Source organism: Sturnus vulgaris, chromosome 7 (assembly GCF_052056855.1).
Source record: "Sturnus vulgaris isolate bStuVul1 chromosome 7, bStuVul1.hap1, whole genome shotgun sequence".
Taxonomy (NCBI): domain Eukaryota; kingdom Metazoa; phylum Chordata; class Aves; order Passeriformes; family Sturnidae; genus Sturnus; species Sturnus vulgaris.
The window spans coordinates 15,759,804-15,784,270 of NC_142249.1; the positions used below are offsets into that span (position 1 = coordinate 15,759,804).

Consider the following 24,467-nt stretch of genomic DNA (forward strand, 5'->3'; position numbering starts at 1 on the left):
GCTCTAATTTCTACAAAAACTCCCCTACCGACAATAAAAACTGGTTAATAATTTAACAAAGTAATCCAAGTGTTCTAAAAGTGGCACAGAGCCGTTCATATTTAAAAGAAAATGCTTAGTTATAGATTAATCTGTGAGAGAAGTCTATTATTTAATGCAGAAAACCCTCCCAGAACCATGTGCATGGACTCCTAACATCACCTACCCCTATGGGTAACTGTAGTCTACAGGCTCCTCATGCTCACGTTCAGAGGATGGCTCTGCAGAAAAAAAGGCTGGCTGCTTACAGACTGAAATATTATCCACAGGTCTTACTGTAGTTCTACCTGTGTAATCCAGATCTAAATTCCACAGCTTTACCCAGGCCCCTACAAAGTAGGAAGAAAAATTGAGTCCTTCCAATACTGATATATTGATCTATAAGTCAGAAAGAATTGGAGGGTTTGTGTTTCTTCTGTGGATTTGAGAAGGTTGCTTAACCGCTCATGATCAAGGATCTCCATTTGTGTTGAATGCCATTTTTATTGATACTCATTTCAGGTTACCTAGGCCCTGATGTCATAAAAACGAAGCAAATATTAGATCAGCATCCAGACCATTACAAACTTCTAGCATTAGTCAGCATGCATTTTGATTTGAAACTGAAGGAGGTCAAAACCAGTAAGAACATTTAAAATGTTTCTCTCAAGCATTTTACCTTACCTCATTTTTCAAGCCTTTAAAACAAGCATAATACCAGTTTCTTTCTAAGAAATACTTTCAAGATAAACAACTAATTGGAAATCATGGAAAATTGAAAAAAATATATGAGTAATTTATTAGTGCCTCTGCACATCCTTCATAATTCATCTTACAGGTAATGTATAAAAATATTTTTAAATTGTTTTTGACCTCTATCTATTTTCCAAAATTTTATAATTTAACAGGTTTTTTTTTGTTGTTTTGGTTTTTTTCAATATATTATCTTTTATTTTTCAGAAAAGTTCAAATTTCATAGCTAAATCTATCTATATGGAATACTGAGTTTCTGGAGAGCTAGAAGTGAGGCCTGAAAGAAAAATTACAGTTCCAAGGCATTTTCTAATTTGGTTTATAAATAGATGGCTTTGACATGCCACTCACAAAAACAAAGCTATAGTTAGCTTGCCTGGAGCAGCTGCACAGCTGGGAGGAGAACATAGGCTGGCAGCCCGGCTGTGCAGTCCCTGTGTTGTGATACACACTATCAAAGCACCAGTTAAGAACACAGGAAGAATTAGCATTTTGGCTCCAGGCAGAGAGATAGGAAATGCTCTTTGATTCTACACCATCCAACATGTAAGCCACTGAAGAAAAGCAAGCCAAATAGATTCTTAACTGGAAGCAGCAGGTAAGAAATTGTAATGCAACTCCACTTCTTGGGTCAGGCAGGTAGACTCGTGGTGAAATTACTGTGTGCTATAGTTGCAAAGCTTTTCCTCTACTGATAACTGTGTACCAAAACAATTCATATACTTAAGTAAAATGAACAAATATTCTTGGAGTAGGAATAGTGGACTGGATACCTCAGGGAATGGCACATCATGCTTGGGACCTGACCCAGGCTCCTCCCTGGCACTGAATGAAGGTCTTTGCGTTGACATCAGGCGATTTCAGCCCAACCACACGGATGAATATTCTGCTATACCTGCTCTGAATCAGCACAAAATGATACAGATTTCAGATACAGCTCAGAAGTATGTCCCCTTGAACTGACAGAAGCTTGCTGATGACAGAAGTTAGCTCTTAGATGATCTGGGCTGTAACTACTGGATTGATGTCCCATTGCCCTCCCTCAACTGGAACAGACACAGCAACACTAAAGTTTCTTTTGTATTTATTAAATTCACATATTCAAACTGCAAAATAAGATCCACATCCAACTTTCTTGGCCCAAAAAGGCAATGGGATGTGGAATGTCCATGCTTGGAGATGCTCAGAATCCGTGGGATGTGGCTGGCCCTGAGCAGCCTGCTCCAGCTGAGCCTGCTGTGAGCAGGGGATTGGAGCAGACGGACACCAGAGGTGCCTGCCAACCTCAGCCCTTACTGCACTTCTCCGAGCTTAGGGGACATGGTGGGAACACAAGGCTTGCCAAAATATAAGTCAGATTTTTGTTGTTTCCCCACACATGCACTAGAACGTGAGTCTCTTACAGGAAAAAAATGGCTGAAAATTATTCCAACTAGTTTTTTCCTATGAATTAAAAATGGTGGTTTTCCAACATACTGTAGAGCTCAATGAAATATAGGATATGAGGAGAGCTGACCCACTGGCTGCACAGGGAGATCAAGAAGGATGGGGTGGGCAATAAAACAAGACAAAAGGACGAGGGCCAGACAGAGATGCTTGGCTCCCCTTTACAGCTTCCATGAAAAGGCAGAGGTAATTCTGAAGGCATATGAAATAACTACATAATTACATAAAACCATCTTCATGATACAGCTGAATGACACTCATCACACCCTACTCTGAGAAAATAAAGATGGAGAACTCTGCATTGCAGATTAATTCTTATTTTTAAATGGTGGAGAGTGAGGGAGGAAAAATAGAAATTTGCTAAGCACAGAAAAAGTGAATAGTCTCTGTATAATTGGAAATAAAAATACATAAAATACGATTTCATTAGTGCTTTCCTTTGAGCTCTAAAAATTAAAAACATTGTGCTTAGGAATGACAAATACACATTTATATTCACCAAAATATAAATGTATCCATGCATTTTTAAAAATACATTTAACACTAATGTCCAAAATAAGAATAATACAGAAGATAAATATTGATAATATTAAACACTTAAGAGTTCTTTACATCCACAGAAAGTGCTGTATGAACAGTAACTAATTGTGGTAGGTAAAAATATGCTGACTTTGACTCCATTATTACCCCGACTTCAGAGTCAATCAGAGCTAGAGTGTGTTGGCAATAACTCAGAAAATGACAATTTGCTAGAACAGATAGAAAAATTAAAGCACTAGACACATTTAGAACTCCATGAAATAACTGTCACCAAAAAGTCAGTATGTTTATTTTTAATTATATACAGATTGCATATAATGCTAATAAAATGAAAAGTGTTTCTATCATCATTTGGGCAACTGATTTATTACTTACCATTAGACCTGAATTTTAACAGAACTCCTTTTGGCATGTGGAGAAATCTGCTGGTAGCCATGTACTGCCTTACAACTTTTCTTGTGCATGCACAATCTTTTTTATAAACATTTCTCCCCTCTTACCAGTAAAGTATGAAACAAGCAGCAGTAAAGAGAAGTTTTATCCATGCATTAAGCAAATAAAAGTAACATATCAGACGAGTGAGCGATAGACTCTGAGCTGCACCACTGCAGGAGTAGATGGATTTTGACAACTGTTTGCCAAGGTTCAGATAAAATAAACACTAAAAAACCCAAACCAAAACAAAAACGCCCAAAGCTGAATATTCATTGATCTAGTACCAATCTAAAATACACATTTAAGTCTTATGCATCACTTCTACCTCCCTCTTCATCTTAAAATTTCAGTGTAATAAAAACCAACTCATACACATGCCTTGCATCCACAGCTTCAGCTTCTGTCATTCTTACAGCACAATCTCCAGGCCAGCACAGTATTGAAGTGCTCTGCATGAGCTAACAAGGGTGCATTCTGATTCTGTAACTTTTTGCACAATATTAATCATAACTCAGTAAGCTATAACCAACATTGTCAGACGCACCAGTGCCAACGTTAATGAAGTATGACACAGCACATACAAGAAGCTGACCAGCTTTAAAACATCGAAATACAATTATATTTGAGGATGTGTGATACTGAAAAACCTGCTTATGAATCCCAGCATTTGGGAAAAGCTGTTTTTCAGTTTTCCTTAAGCGTAGAACACTGACAAAAGAGAACCTAAGTTTAGAAGTGCTAAAACTGTTAAATCACAAACTGCAGAAATGATGTGTTCGAACGTTTCATAAGAAATGCTTCTGCACTCCAAGAAAATAATTATGACTTCCAGAACCATCAAAACACATTAATTATAACACTAATTACTCCAGTGAATCCCAAGCCAACTAAAACTATGCTATTAATTCCATCATAACTCTCAAACACACCAGTTTGGACTGGATCTCCCTTATACGCTCTTTAAGCATATTGTTAATTGCTTTTATTTCCCATGAAAGGTCAATCACCTGACTTAAACTTTGGTTATAGTATATAATGTTTGTAACTCCAACTTTAGGTGCTTGAACAATTATTTCTTTAGTTAATCATTATTTGATAGCACAGTATTGACCTCCTTTAGCCAACTACATAACACATGGCTATTTTAGAGTATGGACTGAAAACTGCAAAGTGTGTCCTGAAATTTTATGACTTACTAAAGCCTCAGGAAATCACATCCTTCTGCCTCTCAGCCATCTGACACATCTGTGTGCATTGCTCCTGCAAAAGATCACACTGGTTTAAACAGCCATGCTGCAAACAGCAAATGATTACCAAATTTATAGAACAAGGTATTATATCGTTCAAGGCATTCCAGTGATCTGCTTACCATACTCTTAGAAGTATTGCTGCACAGTTTTGAAGAGAGTTCTGCCTGTGTTAATTTGGTCTATGACTAGAGATGCCAAACTGTTTAGCATAAAGTAGAAAGCTGATTAATACTTCCAGCCCCTGCCCTCACATAGTAAGTGCACATTCTCAAAAAACTCTTAATGAGTAAACTCTGCAGGGATTTGGCTTGCCATGTGGGGCTCCATGGTTTCATGCTGCCAAAATGAAGTTAGACATTTTAAATATATCTGTCATCTTTTCAATACCATCCTAGGGTGTCATTGCTTCAGCTGGCACAGAATTGGATGAATCTTGCCTTCACTGAGTCAAGATATCACACCATTGTGAACACTTGTTTAAATTACGACTGTCTGCCTTCACAGTAGTAGCTTATTCCATAGCACTCTGTGGTGTTCTTTCCACAACAAATTATAGCAAATAGCTTCAAGGTAAATTCCACTTCTAGAATAAAGAAACTCCAAAAGCACATATTCCGTCTTTATTTTATTAAAACAAGATTTGTTCTGCTGAAGGAATGAATGAATTTATAACTGCAAAACAAACAAGGAACAAAACCTTCGCTTCTGGGCATGCTCAGAACAATGCTATTACAATTTTTTTTTCTGAAAAATATTATCAGGAATGCTGTAATTCAGCAGATAAAACATTAAAGACAAAAATTTAGTTATTTTAGTTACATTAGTGAGAGACATACATTTTACTTTTCCTATCTGTCCCCAAAACATCAAAAGCTGAAAAACCTTTATTTCCAGAATGATTCAGATTACTTTGTTCTCAGGCAGAGTGACCCTAAGGAGAAAAAAAAGGAAGACTAGCAAAGGAATCAAGAATCATCATCCAACTCCTATTTCACACTATTCAGTTAAGTAAAGCAGGCACCCAAGAACAGGAGCACCTGTGCCAATCTGCCCTCTGCACTTCAGACTGGGACAACATCCTCTTCTGTCACCTGTCACTGATTTACTTCCAAACAGATCATACTGCCCTGAAATTTAGCTCTTTACAACATAAAAAAAGAAATCCAAATACGTGACTGAGAAAAACAATGGAAACAATAAATCTGAAATAAAATGAGCAGAAGATACAGAGAAAGAACATCCAGAAACAACATTGGATGAGTCTGTAGTATCACTGTATCCTTACAAAACCACATTGTGTCAAATGACCACAGACAGAGAGATAGAGAAGCAGATAAAAAATTACAACATCAAGCAAAATTACTGCAAAAGATATTATCAATAACAAGAACATAAAACCCACAAAACACAGTCTCATTTGGGCACAAATTTAGCATGAAACTTAAACACAACTTCAGATGAAGCCATAGGATCATTATAAAGCTAATTTATCTGACTCCCAGAGAGGGGTATTTTCACAACACAATTACAAGAACATTGCATACAAACCTGTCAGAAAGAACAAGAGAAAAAAATCTTATCAGAAAATTAACTGAAGGACTGTGAGGTGCAAGTGTCAGATATCTAGAGTTTTGGGGAGTGCTATTTTGTTTGGCTAGCACCTGGCACAATATGACTGGGTCACAATCATGGTTCACAATACTAGTGATTAATAAAAATCTATCTGCTTAGAATAAGATTGTTTTGAAAGGTTGAATGAGTACTTTATGTGGGGAGAAACTTGTGAAAATTATGAAATGTGTAATAAAAACTACAAACTTACAGGTCAAAATGGCATATGTATTGAAGAAGGCATGGTAACATTTTTCTCAACTATTAAAGAAGGTACTGGATGTAACTGCTGCCAATTTAATTTTAAAAGCATGACTTTATTCCTCTCTACTCTACCTCTTTTCTTGGTTCTCTATATTAAGACATGCAAACATACTGAGAAAACATCTTTGTCCACTAACATTAAAAGAATCAATCTTCCCTCCACAAAAAAGCACTAAAGGAAAAAAGAAACACAAACAAAAACAGAAACAAGAAGCATCACTCAAAAACAACCAACCCACCCATCAATTTCAGAGAGAAAGTATTTCAGTTCTCAAGTTTGCCATTTGTGTAGACTTCTCAATCATGTTTTGAAGTATCAGCCACGCTGCTAACGAAATAATGTTCTATTCCATAAGAGCAGAAATGCATGACTTATCTAACAGGAAAGTGCTTGCCTATTTCTCAAGACCCCAGAATTTTCTACTTCTTGCACATGTTATTGAGTATCTCTGCAATATTTTGTTTTGCAAGTATGTTCATAATTCTCTTTCCAAAGCAGTTTCTGCATTTACTTCTCATATCACAGCCTTTCCTCTTTTTCCTAGTGGTCATTGAGCATGCACAGAAGAGGTTTCTGAACACTCAGAAGCGAGGCACAGATTAGCATCCAAGCCTACAGTAAAACTTATTTTCACAATGTCAACCACAGAAATGTTTCCAGACTTGTACCTCAAGTCTTATTCTTCTAATAAATTCTTACATTTCATACTTTTTTTTATTTTTCTTTTTTTTTTTAAGGAAAATATATAGCTACTTACACTTTTATTTAAATATAACATTTTCCCTCTAAAAAACCCACCCTGATAAGAGGGTCTATTATCAAAACCAAAAAAAAAAGAAAACAAACACATTACAGTCTAAAAATATTAGTCATTTTATAGTCCTCAACACATTTTTATTACTAAAAATTTCAAGGAAGAGTTGTGCACTGGAGTAAGACAAATGTACAATAAATGAGTACGGAGAACAGTATTTAGACTCTAAACAAATATATACTAGTGTTCTTAAAGTACAATGTGCATTAAAACTTACACAAAAAATAATTCATGCTCTTCACATGTGAAATACTGTGAAAAATAAGATGGATGAAGTTAGATAGGAAAACATTCCTGTATCATAAAAATATGTTAGAATGGGACTTATCTATAGTTAAAGCTTTGCTTTAAAACAAACTTTATTTAAAAATCTTCTTTTGCTTTATCTAAAAAGTAGCCTTTCTATAAAAACCATTCCTTTAAAACTTTGCTTTAAAAACATCAGTTTTATATTAGACAAAATATTAAATTATACAGGCACAATTAGTTGAGGGCTATAAGAATTTATATTATAGCCCTTCATTTTCCAGTGACTTGCAATAGTCATAAGATTCTGTGTCTACTGACAACCAGAGGAAAATTCATCCACAGAAATAAACTTTTATATAAAAAATAAAATAAATTAAATTAAAAAAAATCTGTCAGACCGTATTTGACTTGCAAAGGAACTTTGCAGCTGAGACATGCACATCTTTTATTTATCTTGGGAAATATGCATATACATTAAAAGGATTCCCAAAATATTCTCTGAACGTGGTTTATGATGACAGCTTTTATATTTCCTTCAGCTACTGCATATTAAAATGAATAATTTCCAAGTCCATCTTTATATCAGTCCAAATCTGTGGCCTTTGACACTTCAGAAAGAAGAATGAAGAATCAAGAACGGTTTTGTTTTCTGAGGGGAAAATGCACAGATATATTCAATGTCAGAGATAGCAGGGTCTGGCCTTTTCCATGATTTTCTTGTGTTTTCTGATAAACGTACTGTACCACTAGAGAATTTATGAACACTTTCAAGGTAAAATAGATTATAATATAGATCAAATTGAAGATTTGAAAACCAAAACCTGGATTATGATGATGTTTAACTACGTGCTTAATTTACTATAAATGAACCATTAATCTTGGGTTTTAAAGCACAGAAACACTCGTAAGACTGGCTTTATGTCTCCTAACCACATTAAATAAACTGTCATCATAACAACTATTAAAAAAGAAAGAAAACTAAGCTAAAACCCCACGGGTTTGGGGTTTTTTGCCATAAAACCATAGTAGATGGAACATCAGTGGCCAAACATGAATCTCTATGGAGTATAATTTTAATTCAACCAGGTTTTTTAACCAAATATTTAAACTCTAATACATTTAGATGGATGCTGTGTCAGGTTTATTTAAATATTTTACTGAAAGTTTAGAAAGAAAGTTTGAATTCTAGTCCATAAAAATTTAACCAATGCTACACCAAATAAAGACAGAAAAGCACAGAACCCCAAACTCAAGTCTGACATTCTAAAACAACTTACTGCTATTTGTTTGCATTATAACTTTTCCAGCCCCATCACTAAGGAATGTGAAATTCACCTACAGGCTTAATCAATAAGCTATTAAAAACAAACAAAAAAACCCCCAAACCTAATCCTATATTTCTTTTAGAATTCGAGATTTCACTTCAGCCACCACCATTTGAACAGTCCTCTAAGGAGACATATTTCCTTACCAGCAAGGGCCATTATTGCTTGGTGAGAGCCCACAGTGACTTTTAGTCCAAAAAAAAATGCTTTAGACATGGTTTCAGGAACAAAGAAGTCAATACAAAATGTGTAAAATTATATTTCATTTCAAGAAAGCACTGAATTGATCTGAATTGTATCATACTGTATTAATTTTAATGCCATTCCACAGGCAAGTATATATTATGTGTTGAAGAAGGTGCACATATACACAAACACAAAATACATAGAGTTCAGCCCCGATTGATGTATCTTCATTAAATTTCTAGCATAGCAACTGAGTCATCTTCTGCACTTTAGAATTATGTGAAAAAATCAAAATAGGCACAATTAATTAACACAGCTTCTAAATTACCTTATTATAGTGCACTGTTACGCACTGATAATACCATAATAACAATATGATACCATTCAAGGTCATTTTGCTGATGTACAGGTGAAGACTAGTAAATATTCTAAGTGCTTTTAAATAAAATACACAAGTTCTGCAGCTTTACACAGTAGAACAGTGCAATATATTGTGTCCCCATATTCCAGGAACAAGAGCTGAGTCTATAGTTGTATTTGTTTCACATGAGACTGGCTTGGCGCTTTCTGGAGTTCTAGCACTTCAACTGCGTTGTCTATGACCTCCTTCTTTTCCCCTTCCTTCTTCCAGGTGCTGGCTATAAAAAAACAGAAAAGAAAAGAAAAAGTTCTTTTGGTAGCTAGCTCTCACCTGGTAGAATAAGACAGTTTCGAAGTAGTGGTACAGCAGAAGTTCTTCTAGAGGGCCGGCTCACAGTGCCAGGATGACCCCGATCTCCACTTACTTCCCAGTTCCTGACTTTGGAGGAAGCTTGCTCTGGTTTCTTGGGAAAAGATTCTGATGTGACTTTCTGCTTTTTTTCAGGAATCCCTGTTACAACTGTTGAGTTAAGAAAGGCCCTTTTTGGTTTCCTCCTCACCTTTAATTTTTTAGTATCAGGTTTTTCTTTCTTAGGGTGCTTTCCCACTGTAGTTTTCCTTGTCTGGTACCTATGGATGGAGAAATCAGATTTCTGGGCACAAGGCTGAAGTTGTCTTCTCATCCCCTCTTTCTGCTGTTTTTTAGTTCTGGACGTTTGTTTGCCTGTGGTTACTCTGTTTCCTCTCCTCCCAATAGTGCATCTGACAGACTTAGATCCTGCAGCCTTTCTGGAAAAAACTGGTTCTTTATTAGTGCTTTCTTTTTTTGTCCATATTGCTTTTGGAGTCTCTCTCTCTAACCACTCGCTCCTGATGGAGGTCAGAGGAGTTTTGGTAATTCTATTAAACGGAATTAATCTATAGTCTCCTTCTATCACAGAGTTCAAAGGTGAAATGATTAGGTGTTTAAAAGAGTTCTCAGATACAAGACAATCTGTTCTTTCTGTGGAAACAGAAGGTCCATCTGCCTTTTGACTTGAGGCTGCATCATTCCCTTTATCTTGATCTGGCAGGAAAGATGCTGGAGAAGAACTACAGAAGTCTGACCAATTGAGTGACTTTGATGGCATGCTTTCTCTCTGTGTATCAGCTAGTTTCTTCATGTTTGCATCAAAGCTGAGACTTCTGAAAAGCTGTCGAACATGAGAGGGCTTTTTGGCGTTTTCTCCAACTGTACTCTTAGGAGGCGTTTTCAGAATTCGATTTGTCAGTGGGTCATAATATTTGAGAGAACACTGCTTGTATTTATACCTTACAGAGTCCTTGCTATCTGTGGAGTGGTGATTTTTCCTCATTTTGGGAATATCTACAGGTTTACCTTTGCACTGTTTTACCTCTGGGCATGAGAGTACATACACCACTGTCTTGGGCTGTACAGGACTCATGATCTTGCTGTAGGACTCTGGAAGCTTAAGGGCACATAGTCTAGTTTTCATGTTCGGAGTTTTTTCACTCTCCAGCCACGCAATGCTTGCTTTCTGTTCAGCTGGATCAGATTCTCTTCTAGACATTTTCCTTTTTGCTACAGGGTAGTTCAGCACACTTGTTTGGGTGCCATGGCTGACTTTAACCACCTGACACCTTGAAGCCAGGCGCCATGTCCTTTTCCTGGGCATTTTCACAATTTGTGGGTTGCATAGTGTATCTGAGGCTAAAGATGGGTTATCAAAATCAGAGTCACCACTTAAAGCATCATTTAATTCTGGCAATGCTTTAACTGGTGCACTTTCTTTTCTATTACCCTCAATAATATTGATCCTTTTTTCATCCTTCTGCTTTCTTTTCTTCATTCTCTTCCCTGTACAGTTGGCTGAGGATTCACTGTTAAAGTAGCAGCGAAAACGACCTTCTCTGAAATCACGTACGAGCTCTTCAATTTTTATATCATCTTCATACATTATTTGAGACCAAGTTTTTCCCACAAAAGAAGGAGGCACGTGAGGCAGAGCTGGAAGAACTGGTTCTTCGGTATGAACTACGACATCCTTTTTCACTGCTTCTACTTTCTCTAATGATTCAGTTTTTAAAACAGAAGACAGCTGTGTTCCATAGTTTTTATCTTGCAAACATACTTTGACCTCTTTCAGGAATTCTATATCTTTTATAGCTGCCTTGGGTAAATCTGTTCCTACCTGTATCGGTGTATCACAGTCAAAACTCATGTCAGAGCCCTCTAAATTAGTATGGTCCAGAAGTGATGAAAAAGGTACACTGGGATTATTCTCTTCTTTGAAATAAATTTCTTCAGGTGTAGTTTCATGGCAGTATTTCAAAATTACATCTTCAATAGTTTCATCCACTGAACTTTCATCACCTCTGTTTGTCTTCATGTTTTTGCATCTTGCTAGTTGTGGGGATGTCCCAAGATCTAGGGAGCTGCTGATACCCACAGTATCCCTGAGATGGAGATCAGACACCAAAGTTTCATCCTGAGTTCGTAAACTATCTCGCTTTGAGAGAGATTGACCTGAGGTAACAAAGGAAGAATTGCTGTGGCTGCATGTAGGATTCTGATGAGGAACTGAAGGGCGTTTTGGGTGAAGCGGTGCTGGAGCAGGATTCAGGCGTGGGTTCAATATCACATCACTATTGCACACCTCCATTGCTCTTTCATCACATCCACTATGCAGAAGCAGATTTGATGCTGCCAAATCCCTAATGTTTTTTCCTGTTTTAGGATTAACAGAGGAACTGTGGCTTGTAGGACTGAGAGAAAACTGCTGAGGTACAGGACTCACAGTTGTAAACTGACCTTCATGGCTATGATTTGCAGTTCGAGCATTTTTCGGAGTTACCCATTTCTTATCACTACAAATGCCAGTAGACTGCTGGGATATTCCTGGAACACGTTCCTGGCCTCTCTGAAGTTTTTGAAAACCTGCTTGTGTAACAAGAGTTTTCTTTGTGCCCTCACGAGACAGGCATGGAACAGAAGAGCCTATTTCATGAATGGACTCCTGGTCTTTTCTGGAAATCTCCTGTTTCTCACTATTCCTCTTTTTCTGCATCTCTTCTGAGGACAGGCAAGAAATCCTAGGAGCCTCCAGAGTGACGGGGAGTGGCATGTCATCATAGGTTGGTCTAAAGGGGAGAAAAAACAGTTTACATAAATACTGCAAATATGCCTAAAATTTTTCAAACAACAGCAGTGTGGGGCTTTCTAAAAAGTCATTACCTAGCTGCATCTCTTCTAATGAACAAACTGAGATTATTGTTTCTGCTACTCTAGCAGAGATATTCAATTTTTTTATAATTACGGAGGGGGAAATGATCCACAAAGCTAGAGATAACAATGTGGACATTATTCTATCACCCTCTCTATGCAATCATCAATTAAGAACAGCCAAACATAGATTAGAATAATTTTATAAATATAGCAAAGCAGGAAAAGTAAAGATACTTCCTTTGTTTGAAGTGGTAAACCTATAAAGAGGTGATTTCATGAGTCATACTATCATTACTTAAAATCGAGCTTTTGTAGAACAATGGAACATAATACGACACAGTACAAAACCATTGTTGGGCATAAATGCCCTTTTCCCTACAAAACATGGCTGCCTGATAGGAATTCTCACACGTGGCCAAGGAATTCCATGTTTACTGTTTCTCACAGACATACCACAGCTTCTGACTCACTCCTGTAAGAAGCCAAGTTAGGATTGTTCACCATTGCTGTGACAACAGATTTTATATATTCTGTAACTGGCAGTTCTGTCTTTAGGACTACCTCAAACACAAGAGTTTGTGCCTTGCAGAATTAACATAGCTGAAAGACATGGACTATGTTTCCTATGCAACACAGGAACCCATAAGGCTTCAATGTGTAGCAGCAAGGCAAAACCAACAAAAACTATTTTGAAAATATGGAAATATAACTGAAGAAAAGAATAGTGTGTTTCACTTAGAAATTATAACCAGACCTTGTGAGACCCAAATGAATGCTTACTTTAATACATGGCACACATCAGCTAACAGAAGTATTGTGAAAAAGTTTTATAGTATAGTAATTTTCTTGGTTATATAACTAAGAGTACATACTTTTATCTAGACAGGTATATACTTGGTTATATAACTAAGATACATACATCCAGCTAAGGGATATAGGACTGATTAAGCAAGAGAAACCTCATATAATGAAACATTCAAAAAGAACAGTATTATTTCTATTACAATATGAATGTAAAGTAATCAAATACATCAGATGATCAAACTGCCTGTCAGCTGAACTGCAGCTTTGCTCTTGCATGAATTCTTGGTCACCTAAGCTCTGAAACAGGACCTAAAGGGAATGCCAGATGCAAAAGAAGTAATCTTTTAACTTCCTAACTTCAGAGTTCTTCATCTTTGTGTGAAACATCTTTGCATCCTGGCATCTGGACATTGCTGAATGACTGAATATAAAACTAAATAGATTTTCATATGGAGAAACTATATCAAATTCCTAGGTCTCTAGCTCAGTTAACAGCCTACAAGCACTTATCAAAAATTACTATTAAGCAAATGTCCCTGGGTGGAAGAGAACAGAACTACAGTTTTATATAGTTAGGAACTTCTGATTGTTTTCCTACAAATTACCCCCTTAAGTAGAATGAAGATTTACTTTCTAAAATGCTCAATAATATTTCTTTAGGTAAAAAACTTACATACCAAGAGTTTGGAGGGAGGAATGGTTTGGTGGTTTGTGGGTGTCTGGTTTTGTTTTTTTACTGGGGGAGAACAACAATATCCTTTGAAATTCAGTATAAGGCAAAGCTCTGATGAATTTTTCCTTTTTCCACATAACTACTAGATATACTGGTTCTGTAAAACAAATCAAGTCTTACAAATATTTCCATATTCTTTTAAAATGACACAGGAAGATCTCTTGTATGAATTCAGCTAAATAGTAAAAACAGGTATTTAAAGTACTGAGTGAAACAGTGTATAAATCAAAGTGTTTTAACATGAGAAAGAGAATCAACATCTTACCCCAGGTGTCAGTTAAGAACACGACTTTCTTTCCAGAGCAGGAACACAACATAAATCTACTCATGCTTTCTTTTCCATCTTTACTTTTCTACCTGCAAACTCTGTCTAGATTTGGGATTACTCTTCCCCCTTCTTCCTCCAACTTAAATCTAGATTGTGTACATCATTTTTCTCATTCTATTCCTTCCAACAACTTAGAGGAACATGAGTAGATTGTTTTTCCTTGTTAGTAGGTTTCAATCACCAAAGGAACAACCTTGTATTAGTGACACCTCAAGATAACTTTTCTTAAATTGAATCCTGTATGTCCCATGGCAAAAAATTGGTGAATGTTCTCAAGACAGTGCAATTAAATCTAATTATTTAAGATGGGAGGACAATTTATTTACTTGTAGTGATGTGTACATCATGTCCTGGGCTAGTTTGGCATAGACGTGCACATTAGTGAATGCTGTCACATCCCTGAGAATATCAGACAAAATACCCTTCTGCTTGTTTGTCACACATATAGCAGAGTTGTAAGACAAACACTGTACTCTACTGAGGTCAGACTGGGATTTTTGTCTGCCTTTCAAAATATAACAAATGAGATTTAATTGATTTTCCTTCATCTACAGGGAAAAAGTTAAGACACTGATCCTCTTATCACTCTTGAAACATGCACATGATAAAGAGAACACTTTTCAAAATCTGAGCGTTAATGAATTAGCCAATTAATGTAATTCAAGTATTAACTGAACATGTGAACTGCAAGGATAATAAAAAAATAAACATGTAAATACTTACCTGACATAAGTAACAAACAAAAACCCAAAATTTCAAAACATACCATAAAATATACTGATAAAAAAATATATATATCTAAACCCCAGGATTATAATATTTAGAATGAAATATGTAAAGCTCAAATTTTGAGAATTTGCAAATTAGTCTGCCATTTTAAGTGCTGACCTACATATTCCTTCTTTTTTCAAGTCTTCACATTTAAATGCTATCAGTGGTGCTGTTTCAAAACCGTAAGTAGCGAAGTTTATTTATTTGTTTTATTTGTTTATTTGCTATAAACAGCAATTGTCTTCATTGAGCAAGCTTCTCCTCAACTGAGCTGAATTTACTGCTCAGCAGTAGAACAAAAACAGGAATTCATAACACGTGCATTCCACTAACACATTAAGAAAAAAGCCTTCTGTATTATACCTGCTGTCATGGTATCTGTGGGGATGATGCTGTAAAACATCTTGCAGGAAACGCTCCATCAAGCTACTGGTACCCATACGGTTCCTACAGTATGTTGTAAAATGTCTGTGCTGGGAGCTGAAAATATGCTGGTGAGAGATACAACAGATGATTAGTCTAATACTACTGCTAACACACAGGCCTATTCCTAAAAATTCCTTCCCAGGTTAAACATTACACCATTGCTATGAAAATATTTGAATAAAAAGAAAAATCTGCTTTTACTATTTTAAAATATTAATTAAGAATTTAAGTATCCTTAGGCAGTCTCAAACAATACTAAAATGTATTGAAACATCTTTCTGATTGGAACTTAAATTAGTGGTTCTGGTAGCTGCTGACAAATCTCTTCTAACTATTACTCTCACAAATCTCACAGCTGCTCACAAGTCTCTTAACCAAAACAAATACTCTTAATGTATCTATAAACTACTTATAATATTCTTGAATTTCTTATGAGCAAACACCCTACAATTCACTCTAGTTAACAAGAATTTTTTTTAAGTGTAGAAGATTAAATAGGCTTCTGCTTTCTAATTTAACAAGTCTGAAAGACAGGAGACAGAAAAAAGAACTGAAAATGGTTGATCAAACGTCTCTAGCCTTGATATCTAACATATTACTATAACCTTAATACTTTAAAATATATAGAGATCTCAAGATTAAAGACACAGGAAAACCCGTAATAGATGCAATGCAGAGCTGTGTGGCACTTCGGAAAAGCAGACTGCAGCAGCTGTGCCACTACACTGCCATCCTTTACAAGAGGTAACAAATAAGCAAGGTATCTTCCTCAGGGCATGTATTGTACAATTCACAAACTGCTAATTTTCCACTCAGTATTGGTTGTTCAGTGTAGAAATTGATATTTATAAGCTCATAAAGCCTTTAGGTACTCCTTGCTATCTGCTGCCAAATTATGCAGGAGCTGTCTCACCTGTTCCAGATTACTGTAGTGTACGTGGCAACAGTTGCAGTATCCTTGTCTATTTTGCACAGTGGATGCTCCAGGCCGAGGATGTTCTTGTCCTCTTCTGTGTAAACTGAAAGAAGCAGGTAATATTATCAACACATGTTGGGTTGATTAATCCATGTCCTTAGCATGGAAATTCTAAATATCTATCTTACTACAGAGACGGGAAAAATTTGCAAGATAAATATTTTTATTTTAGATTTGTAATGGTAAGTGGGACTATGCATTTTAAAGTAGTCTCAAGCAAATTTCACTAAAAAACTTTTTCCCTAAATGCAGAACAAAGGATAAGAGCTTGATGGCACAGTTAGCTGAAATCTGAAAATAATTGCCACTAAAGAAAAAGGCAGAGTCATCTTTTAATTTGTCTGTTTGTTAGTATTTTGAAATAAAAGAAAGACCAAAAACACTTGACACCCACACAGTAGTTTGGGGCTCTACAATGTGCCTTCCCCACAGTTTTTAACAGTATGTGGGTGTAAGATACAAAAGACCTACAGTCATACACTTAATCCATTTTGTGTCTACAAAAATACCATTACACAAGGTAACAGACAAAGCTGAAAAGCAGATTCTTCCCATTTTACTTTGGCAAGCAGTAAGCTAGATGCCAGTTAGATCATCACCTAACTTACCTCCTACTGCTGTCCTGTTGTGGAGAGCCCTCAACACCATGTCTTTGGATTCCTAAAGAAAAGCAAAAACAACAGCCAAGAAATAAACCAACCAAACACACGTACAAAACACAAAAAACAACAGAGTATCAAGGAGATGGAGAGTTTTACCTGCAGCTAGCTACTTCTCTTATATTGCATTTGTCAAAACTACTATTTTTAACGAAGATAAAAGGTTTAGAAACTTCAAAAAAGCATGAAGAGATCTTTTTGTCTGCAAAGTTCATCCAACAACTTCATAAAATCAGCTTTACTCTTTCATAGCTGAGGTGAGTGAGTTCTTCTACTGACTTGTCTGCATTCAAGACTAGGCGATCTACATTGGTACTGCAACATCCATGATCACTGAGATAAAATGTAGTGTCTCAAACAGCTTACAACTCGACAAGAAAATTACACCTATATGGAAACTTTGTAGATGATTCAGAAGTCACTCCTTCCATCTAAGTTCCATAATGAAATTTAAGAAATCCAAGTATGCAATTGAACTACAAGGTGAACTAATGCTTCTATTGGCAGTTACTACATTTTTAAACGTAACTGCAACAAAAACTACTTTGAACTTTTTCAACTTCTTACCTTGTGCTGAAGAAGCAGAAGCTTCATCAGATCGTTTGATTCTCTCAAACATCTGTAAGTAAAAATTTTTTACAGTCAGTCCATCCTCATGCTCACTGTATCCTGAAGGTCCTCCTTCAGTCCAAGCTACAAGCTCTTTAGAAGCTCTAAACTGTTTCAGCTATAGACCAATACTTGATTTAAATGAAGCTGCATTCTAAAAAGAAACTTCTGTTTTACTAGGTTACCCTAATACTACATTTAACAATACATTTTAGCTTTGATAGAAGAGGCTAACTTTTAATTAATGAAATCAAATACTATACTTATTAGTACAACCCACACTCTGTTGGGTTACTAAGCAATAATCTTGTCAAATTAATTTAATTACCTAATTTCCTAAGTTGCCTTAACAATTAAGACAGGAGATACATGTAAGAAAACCAATATGAGACCTACACGACACAAAGTAATTATCTAGGCTGGAAAAGTAATCCTTACTACTCAAAAGATCTGCAAATCAATTTTGAACCTCACAATTTTTAATAAAAATATGACTGCAGCAACAGTTACATGCTAGGGTGTCCAAACACAAAAGACTTCCAGATGTCACACAGGCCTTTTACTATGGAACACAAGCATTAAATCAGCTTTCTAGTACCTACCTTAGAATCACCAGCCTTCCTCATCCACCAAAGCTGGCTCCAGACTAGCAAGCAATAAATGTCGAACAGGAGGCCATTTGCAGCGCAGGATACTTCTCTCATCCCATCTGGCAACATGGAAGTTAAAAAGCCTTTTAAAATAACATTAATAATGCATGTTTTCCATGCCCTAAGGCATGGAAATTTTTTTTACCATTTTGCAAACAGTTGAACAAATGGATAAATCTTTTTGAAGCAGCACATCTTTTTTAATATATAAGTAATTTGGACAGTATTTCCTATATAAATGTTAACCATTCCTTCTGGAATAACTTTGTTTCTTCTTTCTTCCTCATGGGACCTGTGTAGTAAACATTGTTGTCATTTCCCAGACTATGCACTGCTCATAATAGAATTCCTGGGCTGTTACAGCAGTTATGGTGAGAAGAAGTATCCTAATAGTTCAACTTTAAACATCCTCCCTTGCCCCTAAAACAACCCACCAAAACACTAAACTCTTTCTACTTCTCATAGTGTTGCAATTTATGTAATAATATTAAAAAACAAAACAAACAAGAAACCACAGCTGTTCCTACAAACCTTTTCATCTATCAGCTGAGAAAAGCTTTTTTGATAGATCAACTGATCTCAGTCATCCTGTTCTATTTCCTATACACTGCCAGGACCCGAAAGAAAGAGAAGGAAAAACACAGAAAACTACCCCCCATGAGTGACACTTTATGTAAAATAACTTGTTCTACCTGCTTGAAGTCAACTTCCTGCTATTTTAAGTCTTACTATAAACATACAACCTTGTGAAAAAGCTAAAAGTGTGGCAAGAGTGTAGCAAGCCCAGAGGAGGCAGTCAGACATTGGTTCCACAGCCAGCAGGGGACACCATAGCCATTCATCCCCATCCACTGTCCCAAAAGGAGATTAAAGCACCTCGACACACCAATGATGATGACTCAGGTTCATCTCAAAGATGCTAAGCGGTGGTAACTGCAGCATGTGGGAGGATGGGGAAACACATACTGTCTTAGAGGAATTTCTAAGAGAAAAACCTTTTCTCTTTATTTTTGTAAAATTTTAACCAAGCTATTTTAGCAGCTGTCTCTAAAACTAATGCTTCATTTTGGCTTCACTGAATTATTCTGTGTACAGCGGGTAGAGAATTAAAAACTTCAATAATATTTCATAACGCAACCGAAAGGTATGAAACGTACAAAAAAAAAAAAAAAAAAAAAAACCAAACAAACCTAAGGAAAAAAAAAAACCAAAATAACAGTGGTGCATTCTGATAGTATATGCGTGTCAAAGGCAACTCTCCATACAGCGTCACTCTTGCACCGCAACACGTGAAACAAAAAGTGTGAAAAGGCAATAAAAACTGCTCCACAAAGTACACCTCATGAACAGCTCCACCACCCCTTCACCTGAGAGCAGCTCTTCTGGGCAGGCAGAGGGAGAGCAAGAGGGGAAACTCTGCCCTGAACAGAGGGACCTGCCTTGCCACAGCGCTGCCCCAAGCAGGGAGGGAGGCTGCAGCTCCTCTCAGAGCGGCCTCTGCCCCGCGGCCTCACCGCCAGGCGCGGCTCCCGTCCCGCCGGCCCCGAGCCCGCCGTGCCCGCCTCGCCTCGCCCCATGGCCCGCCGCCCGGGGCGGAGCCGCAGGAGCCGCAGGGCCGGCCTGCAGCCGAGGGAGCAGGGCCGGCTGTGCCCCAGGACCTGCGCCCGCCCCGCCGGGAGCCGGCACCCGCCGCCGAGCGCTGAGGGGATGCTGAGGCGGCCGCGCGCTCGTCCGCCCGCTCCCCGTTCCCCGCTCCCGGCGCCGTCTCACCTCCATCATTCCCCGTTCGCTCTTCAGTGCCGCGCTGGGGTCAAGGGACGCCATCCTCTGCTTCCTGCTCCGGGTCGGCGGGCCGCGCCCCGCGAAGGGAATGGCGGGAGCTGCGGTTCCCGGGGCGCCGCTCCGGGCCGGGCCCGGGCGCGTCCTTCCCTCCGCGCCGCGCTCCGCCCGCCCGCCATCCCGTCCGCTCCCGCCATACGGGCCCGGCTGCCGGCTCCGCGCAGCTCGCTCGGAGCCCCAGAGCCTCGCTTCCTGCAGCCCAGGCGCCGGAAAAATGCTCCACAACACCTCGGGGTGGCGTCTCTATCCGCCCCTGCCGTGTGTTCTTGGTTACAGAAAAGCAACTTCTTAGCTAAGCTTCATTTCAACAACTGCGCTAGTCGTTTTCTCCTTCAAAAAATCTTATTTCATGTACTTGAGAGCAGGCTGAAAGGTTTACCCTATTTTTTTAAATTATTTTTTTATTTTCGGCCGTTAGAAGTATCTTGCTTTACGTGATGTGGCTTTTTCAAGCAGGTTTTGTCAGAATGTTCAAGTCTGACTTTATCAGAGTTAATGCTAGAGCTGCTTCTCTTCTAAGTGGGCTTAAGAATGTGGCCTTACCTCTGTTCTCTTATTTTGAGTTACAGGGTTCTGAGCGTTTATCTCGTCTGCTGTGGGAAGCCAGCCATCGCATATTTCTCTCATTATGCTGAAGCAGCAGGGTGTTCTAAGCAATCCAGGCAGACACAAAGTCAACACAACACCCTTATGTGTGAAGACAGGTGCAGATACAGGCTTGGATTGTGCAATGGAGAGAAAGCAATCCTGAATGCGCTTTAATGCGGAAAATTTAAAGAGGTTGCTGTAAAAAGGCACTGCTGTGTGGCTATGTGATTATGAAACCATAGCTTAGAAATGTCCACCCACGCTGAGCAAGTAATTCAACACAAATTTCAGATGACAGAAGAGTAGGAGAACGCCTCTCTTTAGGGAGGGCTGAATTTAGTTGCTGTTGGATTCTTTTGATACATGCATACCTATGAATATATCTTTCTTGCTGAAAAATAAACACTTACTGCAAAACAAAATTTGCCTGATGGTATTTTGTTGCCTAGTACGATACACAACTTAGGGAAACTGGAACTTTCAGCTGGGAGCATTTGCACACATGGAAGGCTCAGGCACGTGCCCAAATTATTGCACGTCAGCACAGCTTCATTGTTTAAACGTGGCAAACACGTATACAGACATGTTATCTTGGGCTAAAATAGTTTACTTTTATGGTGGTTTATGGCAGGATTAGTGAGTTACTGTGGCTCAGCTAACTCCACAGCTTGTTGAAACAAAGGAAGCTTGGTTACATAGCTGAGGCACTGAAGTTTATTTTCCAGAATGGCTCATGTGAAATAGGAGCCCTTTTTAGCAATGAGAAATCTATGCAGTCTGTCTTATAATGCCATACAACTTGTCCTCAAAATATTCCTGAATATTTTTGCAAGATAGAATGTAACATTCTATCTCTTGGACTGTCACTCAAAGGTAGCAGAATTTTGGCTTGTGTTGCCAAGTATTTCTTAGCTTTCAATGAACTCTTTCTGTATTTCTGAGCTTGAGGTTGCACACCTTGATTCAAATTCAGGTAAGGTATTGAGAGAGATTACTTTCCTTCAGTCTCCTCTTCCCCACTAGGAAACTACTCCTCACATATATGCATGAACATTGAGTAGGCTGACAAATTTCCCCTTAAAAAATTATGCTTTCTTCAGATCTAAGCATCAGACTTTTTTTCTCTTTGTTGATATCTTTCCTCATGTATTCAGATTTTTAAAACTGCCCCTTAGCTATCACTGCTTTGCTTTCTACTTTTATTTTGATTTGTTGTGGTATTCTCTTCTGTTATCCAAATGTAAGTCAAAGTTATACCTATGAAATCATTCAGATGAATTAACAATGACTGACTCTTTCCTTAAGAGTCTCAAATTTCTTCTGACAGCTGCGTTCAGACTAGAAAAGACAGAATGTGGTGAAAGAAAATCAAGGTTGGTAAAACTAGCTGTCAGGAAACTCTTGGCTAGATTTTTAGTTTGTTGCATGTGTACTTTATAGATTCTGATGTTATAAGCCTAATTTATCCTTAAATCGTTGTTTTGGTAAAGTTCTTCAAAGGATCTGAGCTAAGTGTTGACTGACTGACAGCAGTTGAAGGTCTGGGGCTCGAGCCATGCAGAGATTACTTTTGCCAAATGTTCCCAAAGATGGGTGGCTGGTTTTAGCCTGGATTATAACAAGGCAGTGTGACTACATGTTTAGATTTTAGAGAACTTCACATTCTGAGTAATGTTGGGGAAGAAGTATCTTTCCAACTTTGCACTTGAGTGGCTGTTCCATAGTGCCTGGCACTGTATTAAAACCTTTAATTCCTAAGAAGTAATTGTTGTCTTTGACAAATCTGATGTTGGCCGATATCAGGTATGAGACTTATGGAACAATTATCTGATCCTCTATGGTATTGCAGTCTTCCACCTTAGTATGAATTCTGTGATATTTAGTAAGGTTTTTCAAAATAAAAGAAAATAATTCCTCACGAGTGTAAAAGGCAAGGATAATTTCACAAAACAGAGTTTCTTGTTTTCTTGGCTTGGCTTTACTCAGTTTGTTGGGGTTGACAGATTACTATTACACATTGATTCTTCTCTATTATAAGCATTTTTCTCATTTTTGAATGAGAAACATATGTTTTAAAAAAATAATAATGGTCTTTCATTTACTTTGATATGGCACTGAAATTAAATGAAAGCCAAAACTAATTTTTTCTCTTTTTTTTTGAAAGAGGCAAATTTATTATGGGCATTTTACTTGCTTTCTCATTATCTAAACTGGAACTTTTTTTTTGTTTTATATTTAAAGGGTTTTTTTAATTTTAGCATAAGAGTTTTACCTGAGCTAATAATAAAAACATGCTTAATATGCAGGATATTAGCTTAACCCCAAAATTCAAAAGATACTATAATGGTTGTTGGTTTTGCATCTCATTTTCTTGCCAGAACAACCTTCTTAAGATTAAAAGCTTGAAACTTAAATTTTCTTTTTAATTGCTTAATTGTTTAATCAACCAAAAAGCTTGGCAGTTGTGTTAGAATTGAAACATGATTTGGTAGTGACCAAGAAAAAAAGCTTGAAACATCATTTAGAAATTTTAAAAGACAGCTTTAAAAAATCACTTTTGAAATGCATGGGCTGAGCATTCTCTCATAAAAATATTATTTTATTTTCTTGTAATCTTGTAAAAGGTCTTGAATTTTTAAAAGGTGACTTGAAATACTACACAGTTCGACTCTTTTTCCAATATCTTATTTGAAGAAAATTCTTCCCTAGTCCATTTTTTATTGATATTTGGAGGCCATGCTGCTGCTTTCACAGGCTTACATTGTCTGTGAGTTCTGTGTGGGTTTTTTTTTTTGTCTATTTAAATTGCTCTCTGTATTTTATTTCTGTATGCATGTACAGAATATAGAGATTTTTATTATAATAGTGCTGAGAAAAATTCTGGGATGCACTGATCCCAGAGGATTTTATTACTGCTGTTAGGACTGCTGTTGCTGTTTATTTGCTGGCAGGCCATCCACAAGGAGCAGCTGAGGAGACAACTCTGAATGGATCACTTTAAACAGTATGGCTATGAAATGTATCCAAATCCAGCATTTTCAGAAAGTTTTTGAATGATGGGATTCTAATCATCTTACATTTGATTTCAAATCCATACCCTAGCTTTGCTGCTATTGTTTTGAATCTATCCATTGGCTTAAATTAACTTGTTTTTAGAGTGTTCTGCTCTAAAAGAAAATGCAAAGAAAATAAATCAGCAGTTGAGAAGCTGGTGTGCTAAAGAGCAGTCTGCTTTCAGAGAACACATTTTCATCATAAAATGCTGAATAGTTTATTGTTACAGTAATTTCTGTTTTCAGTTAATGATTGTTCAGTCAGTTAATCTCTCCAAAATAACTCTGCCTGTGTTTTTTTAGGGTAGTGACATAAAGGAAGGGACTAGGTCAGTAATTAGGCTTGGGGTTGCCTGTTGGTGACTGCTCATGAATTGCAGGATATTCTTTGACCTTCATGTTGTGCATGGAGTTTTTTTATAGCTTCAAAAATAGTAGTTCCTTAGAATTTCTCTATTCTGTTTTTCCATTGTTTCATATTTACTTTCAATTATAATGCTAATTTTACAATTGTCTGATTGATATAGTCAGATTGAGAATTGCAAGATTTTCA

General features: G+C 37.3%; 1 protein-coding gene and 1 long non-coding RNA gene across 4 annotated transcripts; one reads left to right on the forward strand and one right to left on the reverse strand.

The window, feature by feature from the left end:
- Positions 1–5,054: 5,054 nt before the first annotated feature.
- ZDBF2 (zinc finger DBF-type containing 2) lies at positions 5,055–20,304 on the reverse strand. Of its 3 annotated transcripts, none has more exons than XM_088167872.1 (8): positions 20,205–20,304; positions 18,387–18,493; positions 17,743–17,794; positions 17,125–17,176; positions 16,454–16,559; positions 15,478–15,605; positions 9,813–12,393; positions 5,055–9,530 (listed from the first exon to the last, which is right to left on the reverse strand). In XM_088167872.1, the coding sequence occupies exons 2-8, from the start codon at positions 18,486–18,488 to the stop codon at positions 9,489–9,491; spliced, it is 3,063 nt and encodes a 1,020-aa protein (XP_088023998.1). In that variant the 5' UTR covers positions 18,489–18,493; positions 20,205–20,304; the 3' UTR covers positions 5,055–9,488. The 3 variants fall into 3 exon arrangements, with proteins under 3 accessions (XP_088023998.1, XP_088023997.1, XP_014735819.2); XM_088167871.1 differs by having other exon boundaries at positions 9,678–12,393; XM_014880333.2 differs by having other exon boundaries at positions 5,055–12,393; positions 20,205–20,303.
- Positions 20,305–20,390: 86 nt separating this feature from the next.
- Positions 20,391–21,280, forward strand: LOC148223179 (uncharacterized). Its single transcript, XR_015804804.1, has 2 exons — positions 20,391–20,646; positions 20,843–21,280. It is a non-coding gene; the product is annotated as an uncharacterized LOC148223179 (long non-coding RNA).
- The last annotated feature ends 3,187 nt before the right edge of the window (positions 21,281–24,467 follow it).